Here is a 25,995-nt window from a genome sequence, read left to right on the forward strand (position 1 = left end):
GCAACATGTGTATGCAACATGTTTTATCAGAACTGTCCAATATTTTAAATAGTACTTATATATATTTACAATACAATTAATTAAAATGGCAAAGAGTTAAATCGACAAGGTCAAAACTAGGGTTAGGATTAAGGTATTCTCCCCATGTATTTCTCTTAATGGTTTATACGGAGCAGTAAACCGTAGTGATTCTCCAAATGTTTTTTTTTTTTTTCGCTTAACACTCAACAGTATGTAGCCTATACTATACGTATAGGACACATTCTTTATTTAGCACATTTTTTTTTTCATTTGTATAAATTATGTCTGAGGAAAATGTTTTGATTTTGATTGGTCTATACTACAAAATGATTAGGCAAACAGAGTAAAACTGTGAAAAGTATCTTACCTACTCGATTCAATACAATATAGCCTAGATATGACAAACTGCTTTAGCCTTATTTATATTTACTTAACCTAACTTGTTTGATTGAATGTTAAACTGTAATAGACTAGTTCAAGTAAACTACAGCGTGAGGTGGACACACCCCCTACAGCGCACGGAACCAATAGCCTGGTAGGATGCAATTTAAAAAGGAGCCGCTGGCCCACCTGCGTACTGAATATCCAAACCAAAACAACAGAGTTGTTCCAGCAACGGTAAGGCGATTAGCGAGCTTGTTAGCCTACACTACATGTAAAAGCACGTTTTTCAATTTGTCTAGTGATAAACTCTTCACTGCCCAGACAGAACAAAGGCCGTACGATTGAGCTAGCTAGCTGTAAGTATAGGAAGAAAAGGAGAGGTGCTCCTAGCTTTAGATAGCAACTACAGAGTACAGTACAGTAGCTAGCTTCTTTTGGTGTTCTGGCGGAGTGCGACCAACAGTAGTAGATTCAGTTACAAGCTTGCTGTCTTGTAGTTTAAACGATTTACTAAGCCAGACAGAGCTAAACCAGTCTCAATCTTTACATTCTGGCAATCTGTACCTAACATTAACATTTTCTTAGAGACTACAGTAGCTCATATGGCCTCCATAAACTTTGCCGAGAGAGAAAATGCAAGGCTTCATGCACCAAACTTTAAGATCAGACAACGGCTAGCGTCTGCTCCCCCAGGTAACTAATTTAAATACTTACTAGCAAACCTTTAACCTGCTACGCAACTTCTCGCCGGGTAAACTAGAATTTGTTTGACCTGCCCAACGTGTTCTCTACACAAATGTATTACAGACGTCTTGAAGACTCCTTTTACTGGGAAAAAATTACATACTCCAATTCTATCTGGTCGCAAGGCTTTGGGAGCCATCAACAAGATCGCCCTTACTCCAGCTGTCAGACATGAGAGAACCAAATTGCTGGAGACTTGGGTAAGAGGCTGTCGGCATCTCAAACTCAGCCCCCAAAAAACGTTTTACCCTACCTATGAGCACCAGGGAGAGGATTAGCATGACATGTGGTGGCAGTTAAGAAAAAGATGGAACAACTACAGAACCTTAAAGTATAGTGGTATCATTTTGGACTGACACTAATGATTCTCTAAATCTTTCAGAAGGAACCAAAAATTAAAACTGCTCTCCTGACCAAGGTGGATGACTACCCAGATATTGAGAGGTTTATACCCTATGACCCACTAGGTAATCCTTATTTCTGGATGCTGCGTTATCAATTTCCTCTTCTGTCTAAAAACAACGTGTGTGTGTGTATATGTTTATTTTTTGTGGTTCTAGAGTTTGAGAAATATGTGGTCCCTGAGGATGTGGTTCGTCTGGGTCACCTTGCTCTGCCAGGATTAGCCTTTCCACAAACACCCTATCCACCCAAGGAGGACTTGGAAGTTTTAGAGACTCAGTTTTTGTCTCCTGTAAAGAACACACACCGCCCAGGTACTACGTGTGTGTGACATGGCCGGCTAGAAGTAACACTTGCACACTATTATAATATGTTGGAAATGGGAATGCCACTAGTGGTTATGCAGAAATGGGGGGGTATACTTTTTTGCAAATTTAACAGTAACACTTTGTTTTCTTTTTCCCAGACTGTTCTTCAGAATTGGATGCCTTCCTTCAAACTATCAATGAGTTGACTGTAGACATGCCTCCAGAGTTGCCTGACTCAATGTAGAATTGATTTTGCTTCTTTTTTTTAAGATTTTGTTGTGAAGTTGTTTTAAGTCACAAATAAAACTTATTCTCTTTAATATAAACATGGACAATTGTCTAAAGTTCAGAACTTTAGTCAGTAAAGCTGACTTGAGCAGCATCTCAACTAGACCATGCACTAGCATACTTTTACTTCCGTCTGAGAATTGACCAATGAGGTCACATGTGTTGGAGTTTAGTCATAGAGATTAGAATTGAACTTTGTATCATTAACCAAGTGGAAGTACTGAGAGCGGAGAGAAGGAAGTGAAATGGGTCTGTGGAGAAACTTTGTCACGGAGAATCAATAAAGATTGACGTTTGGAGCTTTTCGTTGTGGACAAATTAATCTCAAACCTGGAATCGTTTTCGATCAAGAAAGTTATATGCACCCATCATGGGAACGACCAGGTGGAAGGTGAGGGCTTCATACCCTTCAGTGATTTTAATAGACATAATGTTTGTTAATGCAGCATTGGAAGTAATAACCACATTCGTAACCATAAAGTAAAATGATGTGACCCATAATGTTGAAAAGGGGAACAAAAGCTGACTAGGTTTAACATTACAAAACGAATGGTTAATCCTTTTTTCGGTCTTTTTTTTTAAACAGTCTACGAAGTCTTCTGGGAAAAGTAGCTGTGGAGATAGCCAAATTGTTTATAGAAGCAGACTGATGTCCAGGGGAGTGTTCTAAAAAGAGGAAACGAGTTACCGAAACTCGGCAACATGAATGACAGCACCAGTGATCCAACAGAGGATGTCAACACTGCGACAAATAGGCCTATTGAGCGTGTGCTTTGCGTAGGAGCGATGCAGCGTCAAGATGTCATAGGCGAATCTGAATTTGATCCAGTGTACAGTAACAAAGACACCAACGGCACTGCTTCTGGACGTGCAAATATTGTAGAGCGCTTGTCGAGATATGGTGCGCGGGCACTGCTTGGCTCTGCTTCAGCACGCAGGTCCAGGCTACTGAAAGAGGCGGGCGATACTGGCAGCGCACCTTCGAGATTGTCGGCAGGTGTGCCTGAGAGAGGTTCGATCACTCCTGCTTTGCGAAAAAAATATTTGAAGGATCTATTTTTGAGCAACCCTTCCCATAGTGGACTTAATCATGTACTGTCTTCTGAAAGTTCCGGCGTCTCAAGGGACAGTGAGGAAGACGTCCGACTCCTAGACTATACGAGTTGGGCTCTGTCTCCTATGGAACACGCATGGATGTTGTCTTCTGTGGATCCGAACTATGAAACTATAATGGACTTTCTTTCAGAAGATCCTTATCTTTTAACCAGGAAAGATGTTGTTAGTGGTTATACTGTGCTCCACTGGCTCGCCAAAGGGGGCCAAGATGAAACTCTGATAAAATTATTGAAGCACTCTGAAAGGGTGGAGATTCCAGTGAACATTAACGTGAAAGGCAGTGGTGGTCTCACCCCACTTCATGTGGCAGCGATGCACAGTCAGTATATGGTGATTAAGATCCTAGTCGGTGCGTTTGGTGCTAATGTTGATGCCATGGACTACAATGGAAGAAAGGCTTGGCAATATCTGAAAGAAATCACCCCAATAGAGATAAAGGAACTTCTAGGCACTTGGGATGAAGAACATATTGTGTTTTTGCAAAACACTAACAACAATTGCGCCAATCAGTTACCAACGGCAGAAATTAGTGAGGAAAAGGATGAGGTGGACTCGTTTGATCTGACCAGGAGGTCTGTCAGTCGTTTTGGGTCATTTAAGAAGTTGCTGTCCCCCTTCTCGTTCTTTGGGAAAAAGATGTAGACATGGGATTGAAACAGTAATATCAAGTGCACACAAATGTCTACTAACAATGTGTTTTTGTGCCTCATGCACCAAACACAATAGCCTACCACGTGTTTTTGCAAGTCTATTCAAATCATGTTAATGTCACTGATGCTTATTTTACCAATAAATCATGCGCCGTTACATGAAAACTTCTGTTCTAAATCTAGGCAGTTCTATAGACATGTCAAATAGGTCAACAGTAACTAATCCCTAGTAGGAAATTAAATGCATGACAATTCTAATGTCCATCACACAAATAAGCCCACAAGAGGACAGGCATTTCTGGTTTCATCACATCTTTTATTGTCAAACACGAGTATAACCAGAGTATCTGTACAAAAAGACTGCTGTTCCAGATAACATGGCTTCCTTTCCAGGCCCAGCAGGTGGTGGTCTTGGCAGATGGAAGAAGCAAGGGATGTTGGAGATCTGAGCGCTTACAAGCCCAGCTTGGTCCTCCTCCAGTGTCTCCTCTTGGAGTTATACCTTAAAACCAGGAAACCCATTAGTGAATCAATAGTGATCTCATCCTATTCCTGACATTTCCAGGTTAATGAGAAATCAGACAGCCAGGCTCATGAAGATGTTTACAGCAGTAAGGCCACCCGGATCCTTACACTATGCAACCTCTTGGATTCTTCCAGACAATGCACACACTGAATCTAAAACATTTTCATCCATTACTAAATATGCTCCTAGAATACATTGTGAGGGACCCATTTCACAATAGATTAAAATAAATAAAACTAATTCAAAGTCACCAAGACATTTACACTAGATCTTCCACTTTATAGGTTGGGCCAAGTTAGTGTCACTACCACAGAGCATCCTCATCAGTAATGTGACCAGGTATAAATACTCCACAGCAGAATTTTACTCTCAGCAGGATTAATGACAATACTCCCACACATTTGAAGTACTGTAATTGCAGACCTGCTTTACATTTTCAGATGGGACCAGCGCATGTTTGTATCACGCACATTGCATTTGTTGCACAGTTTGCGGCGCCAACGTTACATGCAAGGTAAACATACCTGATCTTGTTGCCAGTCTTCATTCTGATCCACTGCGGGATAGGCCTGTTCTGCTTCTGCTTCTTAGCAAGAAAGCGTTTGATCCTGAACGTCTTGTGGGACGACTGAAATGTACAGAAAGCCATTTACAAAGTTGAACAATCCGACATACATCCCCATTCACATCAGGCTGAGAAGCTTTCCAGGTTGCAATGACTACGCGATACTCTGTCAAACTAAGCAAACGATGCCACCCCTGATGTTCGCAGAAAAAGAAATAAAAAGTTCCCCACCCCAATAACGACGTTTTTGGAATATAAACTTAAATCTGAGACAGTTCCAACCATTCTGGTAGCTTTAACACGTTAATAGTAAAGAGACACCGGGGTTGATCATGCGATTTGAACAAGATGTTTAATATTGGGACACAATAGCCTATTTGCGTAAATATACACATAATCAATGTGGCCGTTTATTACACTATCCGTTAGCTGAAATGAATAATGCCATTAATCGGTTTGGTATACGATGGTTAGCGATTTTAACTTACCATTTTGTCCACAGTCCTTTCACCACAATGGCGGTGGGAGAAGAGAAAGAAGTAAGGGAAGCGGTAGTGATGTATGTTCCTATCCAATCGGAGTCTGGCAAATTCTTCCGTTGTCTATTCACAGCGTCACTGGGTGGACAATCTGCGTTACTGCACTTGTATGTCAGTGCACCCGAAAAGCAATAGTAACGAGGAAAGGAGGCTTTCTGATAACCTCGAGTAAAAGGTTGCTACACAATCTTTTCAAACAAATCATGTCATAGGCTCACCGTATTGAATTATTTGTGATACCCAAACAAATCACACACATTGGTAATAAAACATTCTTTATTGGCCCATTTATATCTCTCAAATCTTTCTTTGCAAGGCTTCAGAAATTCAAAATGAAACATACACTTCAATAACATATGTTTATTTCAAATGAGAGTGGCTATGTTAATACAATTGGTAACATTGTTTGCCCATACTGCTTTAGTTTTTATTAGTGCAGCATAGCTTACGAGTAAAGGTGAGGTGCATTTTAATTTAGAAAGAAGGCCACAGGGTTGGTGCATGCTCGCTTAAATCAAGGCATGGCTCACAGTTCAGTATAGTCAAAAAATGGCTACCTTCCTTAATCGCTGTATGGATTAAACAACAGAACCAGAAATTAATGATTTTCGTGTGGCAAAACAAAGGGAATTCATAGGTTCGAATCCTTATTAAAGGATAACAAAAAACTTTTGATTGACTTCAGAGCATGTAGTTCTCCTACAGCTGAATGAAAATTAGGTGTACATAGTATGTTTTGTGTGAAAGACTTGCAGTAGAAGGCCAATCCAATATACATACCATGTACCAATACTGAGGTAAGGTCACTTTGAGTTAATGTGGTCCTAGAAAGCTTTGGCTTAACTTATGCCCTATGTAGCCATAGTCTTGCAAACATGAATGAGGTGCAAGCTTTTTCCTGTCTTTCTTCATAAGCAAATCTAAAAAGGGACACGTTCAGGCACTAGAGGAACCGCTGACAAACGGACGCCTCTGATTGACAGTGGCTGGATGGAGCTCTGCTTGAGGAGCACTCCAACTATTCTGTCCCCAGAATGCTCTGACCGTAGCACACCTCGACCTGTCCTCATCTGACTGATCATGCCACCTGGGTTCATCTTATCATTCATCTCCTTTGTCTTGGACTCTTTTGGTCTCGTGTTCTGGCTTTCTTTCAACAGCGTGAGACTCTCCTCCTCCTCCTCCTCCACCACCACCACCACCACCACCACCACATCCTCCTCCTCCTCCAGCACCACCACCACCACCACCACCCCTCCGGCTCCTAGCCCCTGGCTGGTACAGCTGAATGGCAGGTCGATCCTGAAGCACAGAAAAACAGAAAGTTAGGAAAGGTATTCACACAATTGCTAACTGATAAATGAGAAACAGGATTCATGTTAATACCTTGTTCCTTAATCTGTCTCTTTTAGCATTCTCCTCCCTTCTATTATCTTTAGATGACCTTTCAGATCTCTCATGAATGGAGTCTCCAGCATGGTCGCCCTTTCTCTTCTCCCAGACTCTGTCTTTCTCCTTTTTCGCCTCCTCTTCTCTCTTCCTGTAAGTGTTCTCCCCATCGTGCCGTTCCCTTCTCCTTCTCCGGTCCTCGTCCTGTCTTCTTATCCGCTCCTTTTCCTTCTGACGCCGTTCTCTCTCCCGTTCCCTGTCTCGGTCTACATCCCGCTCCCGGAAGTCTTTACGCCCCTCGTCGTCGGCTCTGCTCATAAACACAATCACATTTGAAAGATACTAGTGGTGTGGATGACCTGCAACGTATTAAAGGCAGGGTTGGTAATGTTGTTGAGATGCATTTGTGTCATATTTGCTGAAATAAACTTCACATCCTGATAGCAACCAATAAATCTAGGGGTTTGACAGTAACTTTTAATGAATCCGTTATCTGTGGGCGTTACCTCTGGCCTCATTATCTGTGGCCTACCTCCCGGCAGTAGTCAGTCTTTGAAGGGAGGGGGGTGGGATATTTTGGTTTGAATCCTTTTGAACTCAAGCCAAAATTGCTGGGTTCGCAAAACGAATCAACGCTGCCCTAATGAACAATGTCAGATTTAACTCACTTGCGTCCTCTGTCTTCCCTGTTTTCATTGTTTTGGCGTTTCCTCAAGTCGACCCCCCCAGAAACTCTGTCATCCCTCATGGGCTTGTCCTTCTCGGGCTTCTTTGCCTTCTCTTTAGGTTTCTCAGAATCAAAGTCATCTCCACGATCTGGTTTTCTCAGGAGCTACACAGACACACACAAAAACAACTGTACTTTGCTATGTTATTGTAACTGACAATTCTGTACTTTTTTTCTTGTACGCATTTTTTTTTTTACACTTTCATATGTGACTCCATGACTGACAGGACAACTTTTGTTCTCCCTGAGTCTGCAACATTTAATTCCCCCCTTCCATTTGATGTACCCTATGTAGTTTTTGTATTTTCTTGTCTTGTATCTATGACGGTTTTCTAGGTCTTGCTGCAAAACCAACAGCAACAAGCAGTAGATCCACTTTAGGAAAATGTGTGAAATCATAATGTGTAGATGGAAAACAATAAACGTGTAGAACGTTTAACTGCACCTTAATTTTTGGTTCCTCTTTTGCCTGATCTTTCTCTTTCTCCACAGATTTGTCACCTTTCTTCATCTTTTCCACCTCTTTACGTTTCCTCCTGTCCTCCTCCCTCCATTTGCGACGGTCCTCATCCCGCAACCTCTTACGCTCCAGTTCTCTTCTTCTCCTCTCCTCTTTCTTCTCCTCCCTGATTCTCTAATCAAACAGAAACAATAACAATTAGTTATCTGGTTGTCATGCAAACAAACAGATACACAATCACAGAACAGAAGATTCTCAACAACTACCTGTTTATTTTTCAGGAAGTCCAATAAAGGTGTTGTTTTTTTGGCTGAAGAGATAAAAGTGTAAACAAAAAACATTAAAGCAGGAATCCCAATGTGAATTTAATTTACAAGACAATATAATAGCTTCAGGTTATACACACCTACTAATTCTTTAGATTTGGCTTCAATTTCCTCAAGAAGAGTCTCCGGGGTAGATGTAAACTTCTCATCATCTGCATTATAATACTCCAAGAATTTCTTGTATTCAGGATCTAAGAGCAGATCACATATTAGTCGCACATTAAAGGAGATCATCTGAAATGGCTCTTCAAGTCCACAACATAATATTGTCACCTTCATCTATTGTTCCACTCTTAGCATCCCTCTTCTTACTCCTTTTTTTCGCGATCTTTTGAAAAGGTGCAAATTCAACAATAGCTGGATATTCCTGACCTGTTAAACAAGCAAAGTATAGCGTTACATATATGCCATTGAGATTTTTTATGGTGGAGGTAAATCAGAAAGATTTCTTAAAGTTGAACCTTAATAATACTATCAAACTGTGCTTTATGTTTTAAAATATATGCTTATCATCACTGAGAAGTACATACTTCTGAGATATCAAACCTTACCTCTATTGTCTATGAACACATATCCATCAAAGCGGTCTCTGAAGAGAACGATATCTTCCTGATTCTTGAAATTGATGTAAGCTCTTGCAAACAAGTGTGGGTACATGCTGCAATAGAAAAAGAGTTAATTTGATCTCCAATTTAAATGGCAACATTAATAGGCAGTAATTAAATCAATCACATACCTTGTGTCACTGGAGAAAAATTCAAGGTAGTCTACTTCTGGAAGAGGCTGCAACTGCTCCTCCAGTTCCTCCTTGGTGAGACTAGGCGGCAAGCGACGAATGACAATCTGAAAGAAACAAGAGTGTCTCAAACACTGAATTTTTCTTGATTTATAAACTTGCAAACTAGTTATGTAGCTGACAGAATCAGAGTATAGTTAGGCTATATACTAGTATATAACAGTTGCAAACGTGTGGTGCTATTAGAATGTTACTTAATTGCCATGTTAGTTAAGCCCATTTCTATCAAAAATCATATTAGCCTACCATTTACTGTTAATACTGATGTTCTGAGATGGCAACAACAGCATTAATAGGAGATGGGTTGGGGCAATAAGAATGTTAAAGTAGCTAATGTGAGCTAGGCTAAATCACTAACAATTATTGTAGTGAAACCTGGAATGTCAGGTATACAACACAATCTTACTGTTTCGTTTAGTAATCTAGTATCCACAATGTAGTCGACGTTATACACAAACGCCGAATCCTCAAGGAAAAGGGTAGCTAGATAGTCAGCAACGCGAACTTTAAGCAACCAAACTAGCTAGTAACCTGCCAAGTGAAATTAGCTCGACGTTAGCTAGCTAGTCTTGCTACTAGTACCTTCGTCATTGCCTCCTTTTTCTCCTTCGGCTTCTCTGTCTTTTCCACATCTTCGCCTTTTAATTCCACCCTTTTCTCTCTTGGACGAGTATTTTCCTTGTCCTCTTTCATAATTGATGGCTAGACAGCTAGCAATCGTTTTGATTTGAATACAACCTCGCTAACTTTTATGGCAGTAGTTACGAATTGCCAGCTACCTGAACCAGCTAGCTAGCGCTTAGTCAACAACAAAACTGTTTTCTTTTTTTGGCTGTTGAGCTTGACTTGCTTCTGCCACACGACGGCGCTGTGAAGTTGGAACGCTCATGCAAAATTCTCCCGGAAGTAAAATTAATGACCGTCAATGTGTCTAAGAGGACAGTAGACATTTTGATAGGAAAACAACACAATTTCTCGGCAAAGTTACCTTCCAGGCACCTAGAGTGTCTGTTTCTTTACGTGTGTGTCTGACATTATATACACTGCAACTATGTGGTATGAAATATTGCCCGGTCTTGGCATCATGACCGCATGTCTCATTATTCCTGGTATTCTCACTGCTGAGATCCAGAAGTTCACGAACGGGGGGAAGGTGAGTACTTCTTGTTTTACCAAATGCTATCCAATTGCTTAGCTACATACAGCATTGGCAATATAAATGAGCTATATTTGTAAGCCCAGTCCGTCCTAACATATTTGAATTCTTATTATTTAGGAAAAGAGAATTGCGCGAGTTCCTTACCAGTGGTACTTGATGGAGAGAGACAAACGTTTGTCAGGAACTGGAGTGTATCACCAGTCTAAAGTAAATATGTCACCAACATTTTTACTAGGCTAAACCATATCAAGTAAACATGTGACCTACCTCATGTTTTCTTAACAAATGTGTATTTTATTTTTCTCACAGGGACTTGAGAACATCCATTGAAGATACAGATTTCACATTAAGCTGGATTTCGGTTGTAAATTAAACTACTGTTATGCGATTTAAATGACTGGTCTCGTTTCTGTTACTGATTTAAAGTAAAACATTTCACTTGTAATCATCTCGTTTGTACCATTGGACAGCCTACTGTTTCAAAATAATTTGAGGGACTGTCAGGTATGAAAGTATAGCCTTGAAATGACAGGACATATCAGCATCTCAGATTTTGTGTGTAGTTTATGTGTGTGTAAGTACAATATTATACTGTATGATTTGCCTCATGTATGCAAAGTCCTGTAGATGCAGATCTTCCTAGCTAGCAATTCAAGTTAAAATAATGCAAGTACAATGTTATGATTTAGTAGCCACGTTACAAATTTTATTTCTCAAGCTAAACTACATGCACATTTGCAAAAATAAAAATGACCTAAAAAGGTATACGGTTCAAGGTTAGACTGGAGAAGTTAGAAATGCACAATAGTAAATTACAAAATACCATTTAACCTGTGCACCCGCTATCCACTTTTTTTTTTACACTTATGCACAGAAATAAGGTAGCTCATTCTATTCTGTCAAACTGACAGACTTATACATAATGCATGAACAAAATCAATTTGCATTACTATTTAAATTCCCCTTTACAAAAACTGAGAATAAAAACATTTGATCTCAGACAATAAAACACAACGTTTAGGGAAAGGAAAAAAGGTATTTAAAGTTATGAACCTTTAGGGACAAGACTTATTTATCATCTTTGCCTTTGGTTTTCCTGTACACCATTTCCCTGAAACTGGAGAGGATCTTGCTTTCCCTCTTCCTTCTCTCTTCCTGGTTAAAGGATGCAAGAGCTCTCTTTTCATCTGCGCTGTAAATCTGGTTTTCCTTTCTCAGACGCACAGCCTCCATACGACGATGTCTGGGGAAAGCAGAATAGCGTTCATAACTCAGCTCCATTTACAAGTACAGGTATTTCAAATATACACATAAGAACACTTGTATGCAGACAACTAATGCAACCGTACCTGCTCCCACTCATCACAAAGCCAGACTTCTCAAATGTTGCAATTTCATCACTGGTCAGCCCGATCTCTCCTCTTCTTGGGATACGCTTGCCTGCTTTCACGTACTCTGCCATAGCAGCACCCTCACCTGGCAGCAGCGCATGACCAAAGCTATGGGTTGCAAAAGGTAATGTCTGCATTAACTGACCATTCAACAGGTACTTGACTTTGATATTGACTATAAATGGTTAAAGTGACTCACTCCAGAGGCTTGTCATCCTGGGACAGGTGGGTTAGAGGAGCCTCCGGCCCGACAATGTGTTCATCCGTGCAGGTTCTCTCCACCCAGAGCTCTTCAGTGGCATCCTCTTCCTCCTCTGACTGCTCACTGCTCGAGTCACTTGACTGTTTACGGTTCTTCTTGGTCTTCTTCTTTTTGGACTTCTTCCTAAAGAGATGACGTGACAATTGGGACGATGATTAAATCCTTGTGTATGGATAATGATCAACAACTAAAGAAATCATAAAAAATGTGATTGGGTACTTTTTGCTCTTCTTTTTCTTCTTCTTTACTTCCTCTCCTTAAACACAAAAGTGGGATATACACAACTATTCAATCAGTCAGACATCTCCAAAATGTAATTGTAAAAATGCAACAAATATCTTACCATCAGAGTCAGACTCTGACTCACTATCCTCTGAGTGTTTCCTGTTTTTCTTCTTTTTTGATTTCTTTTTCTTCTTTTTCTTTTTCTTTTTCTTGTCATCTGTGAGTTAGATCAATTAGTTGTTATATTTTCAACATAGCAATTACCAAACAAGAATTTAGATATGTATAAACAAACATAGGTAATAATTTGAACTGAGCAAACATATCCACCTTCTGAACTTGAATCTGAGCTGCTGTTCTTCACCTCCTCTTCAACTGGTGTATGTTCGTCAGAACTTGTAAGAGGGAAAATGCACAGAACAGACACTTAAGGAAGTGGGCTTCGGTGGTGCTGATATAATCAGCACATGTAATTCTGAATACCATAATTGTTCATACATTTATGTTTTTTTTGTCACTTACTCTGGTTCTCTTACTCTCGGAGAATAGCCCCAGACCTCAGACGATCCTAGTTCACCAATTCTCTCCCTTTCTTGTAGCCGTCTGAAAAATAAGTCGGATTAACTCATTAAGTAACGTTTGGAAGAGGGGAAGATACGAGACAGGAAAGCTATATTGATGAGAGCAGGCAGGCAGATAGGTTCTCAAGTACCTTGCGTTGAAGGCCTCTTGTCTTTGGCGTTGAGCATCATCCCGCTGATCGTAGTACTCATTCCTGGAACCATGTCTGCCATCGCGCTGATCATACCAACTGTTTATTTTCTCTCGAGACCTCGAACGACTACGTGGGCTACCCATGCGAAACCTCTTAACATTTCTTTCACGAGTTTCGGACTGTCGAGACCTTCGCTCATCTTTCACTGAGACGTCTGTATCGTATTTTGGGGCCTTTGGCAGAGGACCAAACTCTCTAGATCTGCTGCGAGAACGACTTCGCCGTCTTACCCTCCCAGGGCTTGTCTGGTCTTCATGGTTGTTGCCATTAGATCCTGTCCGATCAAACATAGGCATAGTTTTGTATCTGAAAACATCAAAACATTTAAAGAAATTACAAAACCGAAGTGCGTAGATGTATTCACTCCACTGTTCCAGCCATCGTTGTTTTTACGCGACTTCTGTACATGAGCAACCGGAAAACGGAAATAACGGCGAGTGTAAGGAAAGTAAACATCCCTTCTAAATATGAATATAAAACAATAGTTCCGTGCCTTTAAACGGAATGAATGACCGTTGCAGGCTCAGTCTATTTTTATTGTGAGGTTCACAGCAATGGAAGTATTTGTTTTAGTCTGATTAATTCCATGTAATGTGTGTCATGTTCTGTTTACGATACGTTTCACTTGCAAATGACTGAAACAACGGCGACTCCTGTTGGTCATGGAATAACGAGCAGCCTTGCGACAGGGGGGTGACTCGTTGTCTGCAGCCATCATCATCTATCTACTTTCTTGAAAGATTGATCATCCGGCGTTACGTTGCAGGTATTTTGTGCTGTTTAGGAAAATAAATGGTGGAACGTTTTTTTCATTGTCTAATCACATCTCGATCAGCTATTGTCAAAGGCCGCAACCCGTGGTAACCAGGAAGGGAACTAGCAATAAAGTAGCTAGCTAGTTAGCTACAGTAGCTAGCGAGCTAATGTTGGTATCGTATTGTCACCACACAATAGTTATTCCCCTGTAACTATCTTGTAAAGGAGTCGGCTATTATAACACTTATATTTTAGGCAAATCGACTCTTTCTATCGCAATTTGCATATTTATGTGAACCTTATGCCCACTGTAAGGATGCTTTGAGTAGTTTGCTTATCATCGAGCAGTCATAATTGTCAATTGTTTAGCTCGGCCAGATGGGATTGAGTTTTCAAGCTGAAAACAGAAAACATGTTTACGTCTTTTGTGTCATAAATCGGAGGCATTCCGGATAAGACTCAAACTGAAATAGTTAAGGCAACTAGCTTGGACACTTGAATAGCCAAACCTTGATGCAATAGCCTACATGAGCTGACTCCCACTTGCCCCCCATTAGCTCTGCAAAGTTACTTATTTGTCATGTAGCCACGTTTATTCAGTTTATGCCACTACACTGGCATTACAAGTATCTAAGGGTTTATAATTGTGATGTATTATAAACACGTGCCTTGTAAATGTGTGTCAATAAAAAAAACTAATGTTTTTTTTCCTCCGTAGGGATGGCGAGCCTAAAGCTGATCTCTGCAACAGACACACAATATTCAGCCACGGTGCTGAAGTCAATGAATGAACAGCGAAATCATGGATTATTCTGCGATGTCACTATAATAATACAAGACCGAAAATTTCGAGCTCACAAAACCATCTTGTCGGCCTCAAGCACTTATTTTCACCAACTTTTTTCAGTGGCAGGGCAGGTGATCGAATTGAATTTCATTCGGGCAGACATTTTTGAGGAAATTCTAAACTTCATCTACAGTTCAAAAATTGTTAGAGTCCGCTCTGACATTCTGGAGGAACTCATCAGTGCTGGGCAGACATTGGGTGTGAAGTTCATTGCAAACTTGGGTGTTCCACTGTCACAAGTCAAGGGCTTACCTGGCTTGTCCAAAGACACTGAAAACTCGACTGATAGACATGATGATGGGTTGATGATGCCCATTATAACGGAGTCCTTTTCACTTTCAGCTGAGGAGTTCAATCAGACGGACAAAAGTACAGACAAGGAACAGGACTCGGACAGTGACGAGGTATTGTTTGTCTCGAAGACAGACGCCCAGACCAGAGCAATTGAGAAATCAAAACATTCTGAGATAATCGATTTGGATGCACCTGATTCCGAGGAAGAGTCTGTGACAAAGAAAAAATGTGAGGCTATTCCTGCAATAACAAAGGAACAGCAGAAAACAGTCAAAGCTGGCCCAACAGATGGAGACAAGTTGTCCCTCCTCCATAGCCCTCCTTCATCCCTTAAATCCCACAGCCCCATGATGTCCCCAGACACCAGCTCTAGTATACCCCCTCTCCCTGGTGGATCCTCCTCTGATGGGCCCACTTCTGGGGGAACCTCCCCTGCCACACCCCAACCCATCCGGATCAGTTTCACCCCAGAACTTCACAACACCTCACTGCCCTCTGAAAATCATGAGGTATTAGGCGTCCACAAGAAGCAGGTTGTCACACCCAGACAAGGAGATTTCAAAATAAGGCTCTCAGATGTAAAGTCACCTGGCCACACTATAAATGAAGTAGGCGTTAACATTTCCAAATCCGTCATGGCTGCGAAAAAGACAATAACACTCGATAAGGCGTCAGAGATCGACTCTCTATCTACAGGATGTAAAGTGTACGCCAACATCGGTGAAAATACGTATGACATTGTGCCCATGAAAGAGGACCCAGGGGAAGGAGGTTCTAAAGGCAGTAAAGGGAAAAGGGCCGTCATGTCCACCGCTTTGAAAACCTTTGACACCTCTCCTCTCTCGCCACAAGGGGGCCCAACCAAGAAAAGAACGAAAACGGAGCAGGAAGATCACTATGAGCTCATCATGGACGGGAAGACCTTTTTCGTGTGTGTTGTTTGCAAGCGGCCATACGTGTGTCTGACAAGCCTGAGGCGCCACTTCAACACTCACTCCTGGGAGAAGAAGTATCCCTGTCACTACTGCGACAAAGTGTTCGCCCTGGCTGAGTACAGGACAAAACACGAGATCCATCACACAGGGGAGAGAAGGTACCAGTGCCTGCTGTGCAATGACATGTTCATGAACTACCAGCTGTTGTCTACCCACTGCAAACAAGCCCACAATCAGGATCCCTCGGGGAGGAAGGAAAAGGATGATACCAACAACAACTTGTACCGCCTGCTTCCTTGTAAGACTCTCCAGTTGAAGCCCTACTCCTATGTGTCTGAGGATCCAGACGGGATTCCCGTCATCAACGAGGATGGCGTTGTGCATCACATTAACCCCAATAGAGGACAGCTGGCAGACCAAGGGCTTCAGTCCTCCACACAGGGCAAGATGTTGAACTGGGACGACATCTTTGTGGAGCCTGGTGCCCATTCTCGACCAGGTGCTCACCCCCGACCAGCAAGCCACACTAACCCTCCACAACCCCCTCCTCCGCCTCCCTCTGGCTCATCCGAGTTTGAATTTGTTATACCAGAGACATACTGAGCAGGGTGGCAGTTTACTCACTGCTTTGTGTTCCGTGCCTTTTCAGGGGGTTCCCCTTTGAATGGTGTTTTGGGGTCCATGTTATCCATGCTGTTTATAAATGTAGTTTTAGGAGGATCTGTTGTGCTTTAGTGGCCTACAACCGTCTTTTTTTAGAAAATACACATTGGTTTTTATCATGCTCTTATAACTATATTATGTAATGTCTGTCATTGTATTTTAGAGCAACATGATAACATTTTTACTTTTGTACATTAGTACTAAAGTCATTCATGCAGTCAAATAGAGTAACCTTAATGTAGGTATAATTTCTATATTTATGGACTATACATTGGGTTTAACTTTTGTTTCAAATCAGGGGATAACATTGAATGATCTTAAAACAAGTGTACTGGTTAATTCTAAAGACATAATATTATGGTTTAAGTTGTTGTTGACAATGACTTGACTTGTTCTTCCCAATGTAGCAGAATGGTGTTGCTAAGTATACGTTCTATACTTTATCATGGCAATCACATGGAATGATCTAGATATCACTAGGATGCTTTTTCTGTCTTCTGGGACAGATTTTAGTCTCAATACATCTCTCTGCGTGTATGCACAATGGAGTGATCAAAGGGAAAGTTCACTTAAGTACTTTGAATTCTTAGTTCCCCCTTACTATGTCTGTATGAGATAACCTTTGTTTTATTAATTGATTTCTGAGACTTGGAATGTCTGACTTAATATTGTCTCACTTCCCTGTTTGTATAGAATTAATTTTATTTCGAAAATCGAAAGACAATGTGTAATGAGTGTGACAGAAAGTGCACAAGGTTATTCCACCAGAGAAAGGTTTCCTCAATTATTTAAGTGATAAGTTACCATTGGATATTGAAGTCTGTTAAAGACTTGACATGCATATTTAATTTGGACCTTTTTCCCTTTCATATGCTGGCCATATTTTTGTGTTTTAAGGTCATTTGGTCTAAAGAAAGCCAAAATCTGCCTTTTCGCTGAATACAGATTGCCTAAATAGGTTATCATAGGACTTCCATTACTCTGTGTATAGAGTTATAGCACTTACACAGGAGGTTGATACAGACAGTTCTTTTATAGTATTTTTTTCCTCAAGTACCTATGTTGTCAATGTGTAGTCTAGTCAAATTGAGTTGGATTTTGTACAGCTACAGTGTCATACATTAAAAGCACCTTCGGCTTTAATGTTTAAAAACTAACCGTGGTGGATCCTGTACATATAATTGTTCTTAAAACCTTTTTTTGTATTTTAACATTTTTCTTGTTTAAATTTATTTATTAGATCATAGTGATAGAGTAATAAATAATAAACACAGTACAAATGATTGTAGTTCTTTTTTTCATGCTGCTCCATTCCGTTTTCTTTTTCCAGTTGCTCCGTCGCAAAGTACAGCTCTATCTAAAAGCTAGGAAGGTGCTACATTACAACCATGTGATGGCGGAAACAATTTTTATAGTGCTGTTTTGAAAGAGTAAAAGCAATAAACAATAATAGTTAAGTATTTACAGTTTTGCTACTCAAAGTAAAACAGTACAAATGTTATACACAAAACAACCTTTAATAGCAAATGAATCACAGACTTAAGTCAGCCAAAGTCCCTCTTCAGCCCCTGAGGAAGTGATGATCAAATAATTGAATGTAAACAGTAAGTGATAAAAGCTGACAAAATCAATTGGGTATTACTGAGGTTGCATATCACTTTGAGATGGGCTTCTGTGACTAAGACTTTAACACTCAACATAGCATTCTGTGTATATACTGTAAGTGTAATATCACATTCTACCTAGAGGGAGAAGATAGTGAGAGTGAACTCCCTGTGCAGCTTTTGCAGTAGCTGCACTGACAATACAATACATCTAGAGTACAATGGTAGTTTGCACTGCAGACCATATTCTCCCATAAAAAAACTGCTGTTTGTAATACGTGTTAACCCTGTTCACATTCTTGAGAATAAAATACTGCCTAACACTAGACTGAGCCATATACTAAGAGATAAAGGAAACGTTTCACATAGGTTCTGTTTTCATTACACTGAGATATTGTTGACTTTTATACAGGTTATTTTAAGTATGTAACTGTTTTATCACGGCTGACATTGAATGTACTGTGATCATGTGCAGTTAATCACAGCCGGTAAGCTTTTAGTCCTACAGGGGACAACACTAGACATCTCTGTACAGTTATTGAGATCTAGATGCCCCAAATTGAAGTACGAGAAGACAAGCAAATACTCACAAGTAGGCTAACATAGTGTTCATACAAGGTGAATACAGTACTCGTGCTATTCATTCACAAACAAGACATATCTAACTACCCTCCTCACACCAGTCATGCCACTTGCGGAATGCCAGTGAATACACATGGGGACTGTACGGCCAGTTAGGACAGGAAGTTATCCATGTGCTGAGGCAGATCAAACATAGGGAGGCATGAAACAACAGGAAAGGATTGTCTATGGAGAGATCATCCATCAGATGGTGATGACAGACTGGTAGAGCTCTGGAAGTCCACAGATATTAAGGCAGATCCGTAACAGTTCCATCTCAAGAGCTTGTCTCTTTTAGGAGAGATTATGCTGAGGGGAGAGTGTGCATGCCAAATATGACACTTGTTATGCCTTATACCAAGGGCAGAACTGAATTCAAATAGCCTAGATAGGATGAGGGAGTCCTCCTCCACTTGGCTCTAATGAACTGTACTCACTGCTAGTCACACCACCGACTCATGCTCTTTGTCTCTCCTTGTCTCTGTACACAACAACAACAACACTGCTCTCAGCTTGTTTCTCAGGAGCAGTCCTCCGGAGTGCCAGATAATAGTTCTCTTTGAGACCGAAGATCCAGCCAGGGGTCGAGTAGCACCCATCATCAATGCCCACGGTGTCTGGCAACAGAGCGAGGGGATTGGGGGAGGCAGCCCCCTGTCCGCTCTCAGCCCCTCCCAGCCTAGGGGCTGTATGGAGGGGGCTTCTCATCAGGGGGGTAGTATGGGGGAGAGTAGCGTGGGGGGATCATGGTGGGCCACATGTGGCTTGCTCCAGACTGGGAGTCATCAGAGAGGCCCGAGGAGTCTGGAAACATGGTGGAACCCTGAGGAGACACAAAGGAACACTTCGTAGGGTTTATCCACCATCATTAGAAAGGCATTTGAATTGATTCAGTCAAGAGTTACCTGCAGGTCGTATGCAGTGTAAGGTGGCAGGCAGGGGGCAGTGTTGTAGTAGGAGCTGAGCGAGGTGCTGGGATTAGAGTCCTCTGGCCGGACAGGAGCTGGGATGGCCTCAGGTTCACATGAATCGGGGACAGGGGTCTGGCAACAGGTTGAAAGAGAATTAATCTATACATACACCAACTGTCTATTATAGAAAAGTTGATATCAGCAGAGTCCCAACGACTGATGAATAACAACCCCCTGGTCTTTGGTGGTTTTCTTCTTCCGCTGAGTGAGTCAAGCTAGTGCTGATGTGTCTCACCATGTCTTTGAAGCCCCCCAGCACAGCTGCTGTGATGATGCCCAGGAAGAGAGCCACGATGTTGAGGATGGTGGCGGACCACAGCAGGTGGTAGAGGTGCACCACGTCCTCACAGCTCCTCACCTCCGTGTACTCATGGTAGCCCCCCATCAGCTCCACACGGCTAGCCCAGTGGGTGAGACACGTACACGGGAAAGGAAGTACCAAGGAGGCAGGGAGAGAAAGAAAGAGATAAAAACCATAATAAAATAAATAAATAAAACCATCGTATTCAGTTACAGTTACTGTGGTCTGAGATGGACGTGCCGGCATGTTCCGACAGTCCTTGGGTACCTGACACCAGATTACATTTGTTTGATGCCTAAATGGATCTAAGTATAGGAGTACATCAATGGGTCTTTGGCTGTAAAACCACTGTGGGTTTCCAAACCAAGTTGGAATGAAGGGAACCGGCTACTGCTACAAAAGAGGGCTGGGATGGATGAGGCCTGGTCTTCTGTCAGACAGACAGAGGAACCAGGACATGCAGGATAAATTACATCCACAGTTGACTATGGTGGGTCACAGACAGACAGTTACACAGCTACAGCACTAGAGTTCATTCAGCCACAACAAGGAGACATGGGTTGTCAATGACTACCACTAAAAGAAAGCGACCTACTTCCAAATCATGGACGTTTTCCTGAACTTTTTCAAAACATCTTTATTCTGAGGTACCATAAAAGGATGATCTCTGAAAAATAAGTGAAAAAGACATTTCTTTTCCAATTCTGCTCGCTTACAAAAAAGAACAAAAATAGCAGAATAATTTAAATAAACTGAGTCAAAGAAACAATCAAAGTCAACTAATCAAATTGTTCTAAAGGCTCACAGTAACAAACAATCATATAAGGACAGATTTGGCATACTCACTTCCCACAGTTGTAGAGGTCACAGCAGTAACAGGTCTTGCTTTTCACACGCAGGTTACAAGATACACGTGATGATGTTTGGCAGGGAACCTGGTAATCAAACAGTCAGTCTTTATTATCATAGCAAGTAGTATAAAAACCTCTCTCTCTCTCTCTCTCTCTCTCTCTCTCTCTCTCTCTCTCTCTCTCTCTCTCTCTCTCTCTCTGTCTCTCTCTGTCTCTCTCTCTCTCTCTCTCTCTCTCTCTGAATAATGACTTTTAATCTGCAGTTTATACTGCACCATCAGTTGTTCTAATCACTTTTAAATGATCTAACGATACAATCCAAATTGGAACTGGTGTTTACTCACATCAAGTTCAGATGAAGTCTCACTGGAATGGTAGTCACAGCGACCAGCATTCAGGGGCCTGAGATCCTGTTGTACAACAAGTTACCATGGACACACAGCACATAACTGTAACCACACCAATGGGAAGCATCATCCTATGAACTGTGGTCAAAAGTGCGGTCATTGATTTTTACATGAGGGCTATCCATTCCTTTCCTCTTCCATTATTTAATAACCCATATAATCAACTTTTCTACTTCGTAATACAGATGAGGCACAGTAATTACAGTCCTGTAAATGTATTTGGTCAGGGCACATTTGTGTATGGCATAATTGTGTTGACTTCTAAAGTAGGTGTGGTTTTCCGATACTCACTATGTGTCTTGCAGCAAAAACCCCATCTACAATGGCACAGCAAAAGGCAGCTACCACTCCAAAACTGATGAACACTATGGAAGCCACCAGCTGTATGAGAGAAAGGAAATGTCAATGTCATTCACTCAGACATGAACCATGCCTTCCAACAGCAAGTCACAAGTGTACATCTCAAAGCATATACCTTACCTGCTGCATCAAAATAATTTGGCACAAACGCACACATAAAATGTGTGTGTTTGTGTGTGCCTGTGCAAAAAAAGTCACTGAAAGTGCAACCCCTGGGTGTGTCTGTGCATCTGAATGTCCCTGGGTGCAGGAAGACAAGACAGAGGAGGGAGGTTGGGCAGGGTAGGGGCGGATAGGGGCAGGGACATTGAGGGTGGGTAAAGGACAAAAGTTGATTGAGAGCTCTCTTGTTGTCACCCCGCTCCAGAGGTGCCCCATCACTGGCACCATGCCTGGCTCTTTTCAGTCACTGCTCCCCTCACCTCCCCCTCTTCCCTCAACTCCCTTCCTTTCACTTCTCAAAGAAAGACAGCACATATTCAGTTACACATCACCTCACCCTTCTAAGCTGACAAAAAAATCTACAGCTAATGGCAACATCGTATTTGTACTTGAGTAAAGGTTTCCTCTGCAGTACTAGTATGTGAATGAATATATATGCCAGTATGGTAATTTCAGCTGTACACATCCGCTTTCAATGGTAACGAGATTATTTCCAAATTTAGACATGACACTGTAAGCACTCGGTGACTTCCAGTAACAAAGTGTTCCCTGGAAGATGTGGATGGTGTATCTCATATTTGCATTTTTTTTAAAACAGCTTCTCTGTGACTGTGCCTGCACTTAAGCTGGCAGGGGTGGTTTGGGAGGGAGGCAATGGGGAGCTTTGAGCTATGTTCCCCTTGTCCAAACTTTGTAGGGGGTGCATGGGAGCACAGGCTGTCTGACTCCAAACATTCTTAATCTGAAGAGTGGCAGGGCTGGATCACGTCTCGTTGCTCTCATCTGGAGTTCCTTCCGTACATTCCAGCAAGGATGTCAGTCCTCCTCCGCTTACACTGGTCTATTTCTGGATGCATCTAGCAAGAAGCCTGGGATACACAGTCCAATATCCACCCTAAAACCCTACCAGCCAGCTGTGACATGTTGCCACGGAATATCAAGTTTGTTTGTGTCAGTGACACACAACACAAACAACATAATTTGGGTTTCAGACTCGAGTTAAATGTAGCTTGAAGAATGAAGAAGGCTTAATGGTGGTGTGTTTACAGAGCTCTAGAGACCCATGGTAGAGAAACAGATACTAAAGCTCATGTGTAATATAAACCTTCTTACCATCTGCCTCTTATTTTCTATCAAATGGGCCCCGATGATTCCCAGAAAGGAGCCAAAGCCCAGCTGAAAAGAAAGAACATTTTTAATCACAAATTGGTGTTTCAAATGGAATGGTAAAGCAGTACAATGTGTAGCACAATAATGCCTGCAAACTTTTTGTCAGTTCATTTTCCAAGAAGGACCTTTCATCAGCACATTTCAATAACTGCATGAGAAAACATCTCAGGTGCAACAAAGTCGTGTTTAATCTTGCTGTCAGTGAAGGATCTATGAATATCATGTTGCAGTGTATCATGTTATTGTTCTCTAATATCTGGCCTATATTCTCACACTGTTTCTTCCTGAAATCTGAAGTGGTATTGTTCCTGGAAATAATTCCCCATAGATTTGATTAATAATATATTATTTATTCTTCTCCCAAATATGCATCACTATCATAAACTCTTCAACCTTTTTGCATGGTCCCGAGGCAGACTGCTGGAAGTGTAAACGTTTGGGTGGTGAAGACTGATTTATGGAGTATTGAGTACATCTCAGCCATTAATGGCAACAATGCTGAATAATGAATGTGTGGAAATTAATCGCTTTGAAACCTGAGGCTTGGTTCTGCAGAAACAAGAATGAATACAGCCAGTTTCACAAATACCTAACATATTCATTAGCTTTGTTCAGCTGAAGGTTGACTTCAGTTTTTTACTCACTATGACTCCAGGGTAATAGCCGCCCACTGTAATGTTCTGTGTCCTGGTGGTGGCAGCCAGTCCAAATATAAGGATGAGAACAGATACAATGAGCAGCATCACTGTGACCATTATGGACTTCCTTTTCCTCCTCTTAAATGATCCTGCAAAAAAAAGGCTAGGCATGAACACCCACAGTGCACTCCTAGTGAAGATACCAATTCCACCTTGTGTGCCTTGAACTGCTGCATGCCGGACGTCATCATCTGCCATCTTATCTTTTGTTTTGTGTTGACAGATTTTGATACATATAAAAAAAAAAAAACGCAACTATTTGAAAAATGATAAGCCTATTGAGACAATGAGTAGCATGATTGAAAAATGATGATATGATTGCTAAATATTACATTAAAAACGGTGTGCATGTATAATTTTGTGATCATAATATTTCACTTCACCAAACGCCATGTCACCATAGCTGTATTCGTCTTATCTAATGTGGCAGCACCTGCAAAGGCGGCGGCCTTAGAAATGGAAGATGATGTAATATAAGGAGATTTCCCCTTTTTCATTAACCATGCATTCTGTATTTCGCTAAAACCATGTTACGGACATTTTGTTATCTTGATACCTGAATCAATTACCTCCTCAGATCCTATCGTAGACTTCAGTTCTATTTAAAGATGGCAACACAAAGAAAACAAGGTAGCCCACTTCTTTCTCCCGACAACATATATTGGAATCAGTGATGATCAATCAATAAAAGATCAATATTTGATCTTTCTTTGCTCAAAACACTGCCCTATAGCCCTTAAAAGTGCTGCACCCATGCTGTTGACCTTGCGCACATACCCATAGTAGTGTCGGAGAGCGTTAGTCCATTGGCTTGTTGGTTCTGAACAGAAGGCATTTTGGAAATCGCGCGATGGGCCTATGATTATGATTCAAGGTTATAAACTAGATACTTAATTTGAGTATCAAATAATTGTTTACTGCTATGAAATAAAGTATACGCCAACTTTGCTTGCAGTGTCATTCTCTGATTGCAGACGTCTTCCCGCTGCCGTAGCTGTCTCATTTACATCTGCGTCTATTGACATGTCCACCTTCATCTCTCCGCCTGTCCATGCGCTCTGATTTTCTCCAGTGTAGTGCTTCGCTTTGCGCATGCACAGCTTGGTTGGCTTGTGTCTGTGTATTACAGACGTGCGAAATGTTGAATAACTGGCAACAGAACAAATCGTAAACATGTGATCATACACTCTGGTTAATAAACACATGTAAATCAAATAAAATAGTAGGCTATCATAACAACGTATTTATAATAACAACAACAACTCCCTATCAATGTGATTTGTAAAAGATAATAACATGCTACATTATAGCCTACTGTAACCTATTTCTATGGAAAACGTGATAAGCCTATCTTACTGTCAAATAGGCTACGTTGCACCGTTCTATCAAGCAGTAGCCTACAAAACAGCCTATGCAAATGTATTTTCAGTTGTGGGCTCATTTTTCTGATGTTTGACGTGCTTGTGCTAAATTTTTTCCTTAACCTACCAAAAATTCAAGATAACCAAACTTAGTATTAAGAATGAAGATCCAAAGTGTAGCCTACTGCAGGCTAATAAGTCGTTTGGCTTATTGCCTTGTATTGAATATGTTCGAGCGCCACCTTATGCCATAGCCTATAAAGCAGTTTGCTCAAAGATAATATGATGGAAAACTGATCAATTGGACCGTAGCGTTATAAATGTTGGAAAGCTACAGTGACTCTTGGTTGAAGACCAATTAATTTGAAGACCGGGTAATTTAAAGTATCCTAGGCTAGGCCCCATATTGCAATATGCCTATACGTAAACAATTTAATTACACAAATGACAATCAGTTGGTTAGGCCTATTTGAAAAGCTAGCATTAGGCCTACCCGTAGGCCATTATTTAGAATATAGGTTAAACACCTCATCATAATTAACTTTATTAACTTAAATAATCCAAACGAATTTATATGAAAGTCCTGGCATTCTATTTTTGTCTCTGCGTTCTCACAAAATGACTGTAACGGAGAATAGATTTTTTTCCATGACGGCATTACGCCTTTCATAAAAAACAGACCAGAAAGTCCATGGGATAACAGCACTGTAGGCTACGTGACTGGAGTACAGATAGCTCTAAGGATGGGGACTACTTAAACGTCCGAAGACGACAGCTTTTGAAAAGCTTACGCAAGGACTTTAAACGTTTCTTGCAGTCCATGCTTTAGTTATTATGCCACCACAATAAAGAAGCAGCTTATTGGGGGCTACATCCACAACTATGTTAAAATGCTGGATCTGAAGGTAAATCGTTCGCATACGTTAAAAAACAAACAAACA

The 25,995-nt window shown here is 41.2% G+C and overlaps 8 protein-coding genes and 1 non-coding gene across 9 annotated transcripts; 4 read left to right on the forward strand and 5 right to left on the reverse strand.

Moving 5' to 3' along the window:
• The first annotated feature begins 492 nt into the window (after positions 1–492).
• pttg1 (PTTG1 regulator of sister chromatid separation, securin) lies at positions 493–2,446 on the forward strand. The gene is made up of 6 exons (XM_062477035.1): positions 493–639; positions 991–1,098; positions 1,213–1,349; positions 1,532–1,616; positions 1,710–1,865; positions 2,018–2,446. Exons 2-6 carry the CDS (start codon positions 1,008–1,010, stop codon positions 2,101–2,103), a joined length of 555 nt encoding a protein of 184 aa, XP_062333019.1. The 5' UTR covers positions 493–639; positions 991–1,007; the 3' UTR covers positions 2,104–2,446.
• On the forward strand, positions 2,411–4,064 carry sowahd (sosondowah ankyrin repeat domain family d). The gene is made up of 2 exons (XM_062477034.1): positions 2,411–2,538; positions 2,734–4,064. Exon 2 carries the CDS (start codon positions 2,850–2,852, stop codon positions 3,903–3,905), a length of 1,056 nt encoding a protein of 351 aa, XP_062333018.1. The 5' UTR covers positions 2,411–2,538; positions 2,734–2,849; the 3' UTR covers positions 3,906–4,064.
• A 144-nt stretch (positions 4,065–4,208) lies between these two features.
• Positions 4,209–5,644, reverse strand: rpl39 (ribosomal protein L39). The gene is made up of 3 exons (XM_062476251.1): positions 5,493–5,644; positions 4,964–5,067; positions 4,209–4,415 (listed from the first exon to the last, which is right to left on the reverse strand). The coding sequence occupies exons 1-3, from the start codon at positions 5,493–5,495 to the stop codon at positions 4,367–4,369; spliced, it is 156 nt and encodes a 51-aa protein (XP_062332235.1). The 5' UTR covers positions 5,496–5,644; the 3' UTR covers positions 4,209–4,366.
• On the reverse strand, positions 4,736–4,869 carry LOC134033109 (small nucleolar RNA SNORA69). Its single transcript, XR_009932095.1, has one exon. It is a non-coding gene; the product is annotated as a small nucleolar RNA SNORA69 (small nucleolar RNA).
• A 157-nt stretch (positions 5,645–5,801) lies between the features above and the next one.
• Positions 5,802–10,068, reverse strand: upf3b (UPF3B regulator of nonsense mediated mRNA decay). Its single transcript, XM_062476733.1, has 10 exons — positions 9,824–10,068; positions 9,182–9,288; positions 8,997–9,103; positions 8,719–8,817; positions 8,526–8,636; positions 8,386–8,429; positions 8,105–8,293; positions 7,601–7,764; positions 6,930–7,242; positions 5,802–6,845 (listed from the first exon to the last, which is right to left on the reverse strand). The coding sequence occupies exons 1-10, from the start codon at positions 9,932–9,934 to the stop codon at positions 6,645–6,647; spliced, it is 1,446 nt and encodes a 481-aa protein (XP_062332717.1). The 5' UTR covers positions 9,935–10,068; the 3' UTR covers positions 5,802–6,644.
• A 69-nt stretch (positions 10,069–10,137) lies between these two features.
• Positions 10,138–10,794, forward strand: ndufa1 (NADH:ubiquinone oxidoreductase subunit A1). Its single transcript, XM_062476736.1, has 3 exons — positions 10,138–10,394; positions 10,518–10,607; positions 10,710–10,794. The coding sequence occupies exons 1-3, from the start codon at positions 10,293–10,295 to the stop codon at positions 10,728–10,730; spliced, it is 213 nt and encodes a 70-aa protein (XP_062332720.1). The 5' UTR covers positions 10,138–10,292; the 3' UTR covers positions 10,731–10,794.
• Positions 10,205–13,482, reverse strand: nkap (NFKB activating protein). The gene is made up of 8 exons (XM_062476734.1): positions 12,991–13,482; positions 12,801–12,881; positions 12,609–12,673; positions 12,397–12,495; positions 12,273–12,309; positions 11,991–12,176; positions 11,750–11,899; positions 10,205–11,643 (listed from the first exon to the last, which is right to left on the reverse strand). Exons 1-8 carry the CDS (start codon positions 13,347–13,349, stop codon positions 11,469–11,471), a joined length of 1,152 nt encoding a protein of 383 aa, XP_062332718.1. The 5' UTR covers positions 13,350–13,482; the 3' UTR covers positions 10,205–11,468.
• A 108-nt stretch (positions 13,483–13,590) lies between these two features.
• On the forward strand, positions 13,591–17,829 carry zbtb33 (zinc finger and BTB domain containing 33). The gene is made up of 2 exons (XM_062476732.1): positions 13,591–13,819; positions 14,528–17,829. The coding sequence occupies exon 2, from the start codon at positions 14,530–14,532 to the stop codon at positions 16,486–16,488; it is 1,959 nt and encodes a 652-aa protein (XP_062332716.1). The 5' UTR covers positions 13,591–13,819; positions 14,528–14,529; the 3' UTR covers positions 16,489–17,829.
• A 217-nt stretch (positions 17,830–18,046) lies between these two features.
• On the reverse strand, positions 18,047–24,759 carry tmem255a (transmembrane protein 255A). The gene is made up of 10 exons (XM_062476735.1): positions 24,471–24,759; positions 23,640–23,782; positions 22,939–23,001; positions 21,595–21,684; positions 21,241–21,306; positions 20,892–20,980; positions 20,641–20,712; positions 19,980–20,142; positions 19,679–19,816; positions 18,047–19,596 (listed from the first exon to the last, which is right to left on the reverse strand). The coding sequence occupies exons 1-10, from the start codon at positions 24,526–24,528 to the stop codon at positions 19,453–19,455; spliced, it is 1,026 nt and encodes a 341-aa protein (XP_062332719.1). The 5' UTR covers positions 24,529–24,759; the 3' UTR covers positions 18,047–19,452.
• Positions 24,760–25,995: the final 1,236 nt, after the last annotated feature.

The sequence above is a fragment of the Osmerus eperlanus genome, chromosome 13 (genome assembly GCF_963692335.1).
Source record: "Osmerus eperlanus chromosome 13, fOsmEpe2.1, whole genome shotgun sequence".
Classification (NCBI taxonomy): Eukaryota; Metazoa; Chordata; class Actinopteri; order Osmeriformes; family Osmeridae; genus Osmerus; species Osmerus eperlanus.

Excerpts from the sequence above, each read along its gene's own strand:
- zbtb33 (XM_062476732.1), top strand. The coding sequence starts at position 14,530 with ATGGCGAGCCTAAAGCTGATCTCTGCAACAGACACACAATATTCAGCC.
- upf3b (XM_062476733.1), bottom strand. The coding sequence starts at position 9,934 with ATGAAAGAGGACAAGGAAAATACTCGTCCAAGAGAGAAAAGGGTGGAA. Across the intron at positions 9,289-9,823 it reads AAAAGGAGGCAATGACGAAG|ATTGTCATTCGTCGCTTGCC; the intron begins GTACTAGTAGCA and ends TGTTTCTTTCAG. Across the intron at positions 7,765-8,104 it reads AAGAGGAACCAAAAATTAAG|CTCCTGAGAAAACCAGATCG; the intron begins GTGCAGTTAAAC and ends GTGTCTGTGTAG.
- pttg1 (XM_062477035.1), top strand. The coding sequence starts at position 1,008 with ATGGCCTCCATAAACTTTGCCGAGAGAGAAAATGCAAGGCTTCATGCA. Across the intron at positions 1,350-1,531 it reads CCAAATTGCTGGAGACTTGG|AAGGAACCAAAAATTAAAAC; the intron begins GTAAGAGGCTGT and ends TAAATCTTTCAG. Across the intron at positions 1,866-2,017 it reads AAAGAACACACACCGCCCAG|ACTGTTCTTCAGAATTGGAT; the intron begins GTACTACGTGTG and ends TCTTTTTCCCAG.
- ndufa1 (XM_062476736.1), top strand. The coding sequence starts at position 10,293 with ATGTGGTATGAAATATTGCCCGGTCTTGGCATCATGACCGCATGTCTC. Across the intron at positions 10,395-10,517 it reads AGTTCACGAACGGGGGGAAG|GAAAAGAGAATTGCGCGAGT; the intron begins GTGAGTACTTCT and ends CTTATTATTTAG. Across the intron at positions 10,608-10,709 it reads GAGTGTATCACCAGTCTAAA|GGACTTGAGAACATCCATTG; the intron begins GTAAATATGTCA and ends TTTTTCTCACAG.
- nkap (XM_062476734.1), bottom strand. The coding sequence starts at position 13,349 with ATGCCTATGTTTGATCGGACAGGATCTAATGGCAACAACCATGAAGAC. Across the intron at positions 12,882-12,990 it reads CAAGAGGCCTTCAACGCAAG|ACGGCTACAAGAAAGGGAGA; the intron begins GTACTTGAGAAC and ends CTTATTTTTCAG. Across the intron at positions 12,310-12,396 it reads GTCAGAGTCTGACTCTGATG|GAGAGGAAGTAAAGAAGAAG; the intron begins GTAAGATATTTG and ends TTTGTGTTTAAG.
- rpl39 (XM_062476251.1), bottom strand. Across the intron at positions 4,416-4,963 it reads AAGACTGGCAACAAGATCAG|GTATAACTCCAAGAGGAGAC; the intron begins GTATGTTTACCT and ends CCTGGTTTTAAG.
- tmem255a (XM_062476735.1), bottom strand. The coding sequence starts at position 24,528 with ATGCCTTCTGTTCAGAACCAACAAGCCAATGGACTAACGCTCTCCGAC. Across the intron at positions 20,981-21,240 it reads AGACTTCATCTGAACTTGAT|GTTCCCTGCCAAACATCATC; the intron begins GTGAGTAAACAC and ends TTTGATTACCAG. Across the intron at positions 20,713-20,891 it reads GACCTCTACAACTGTGGGAA|AGATCATCCTTTTATGGTAC; the intron begins GTGAGTATGCCA and ends CTTATTTTTCAG.
- sowahd (XM_062477034.1), top strand. The coding sequence starts at position 2,850 with ATGAATGACAGCACCAGTGATCCAACAGAGGATGTCAACACTGCGACA.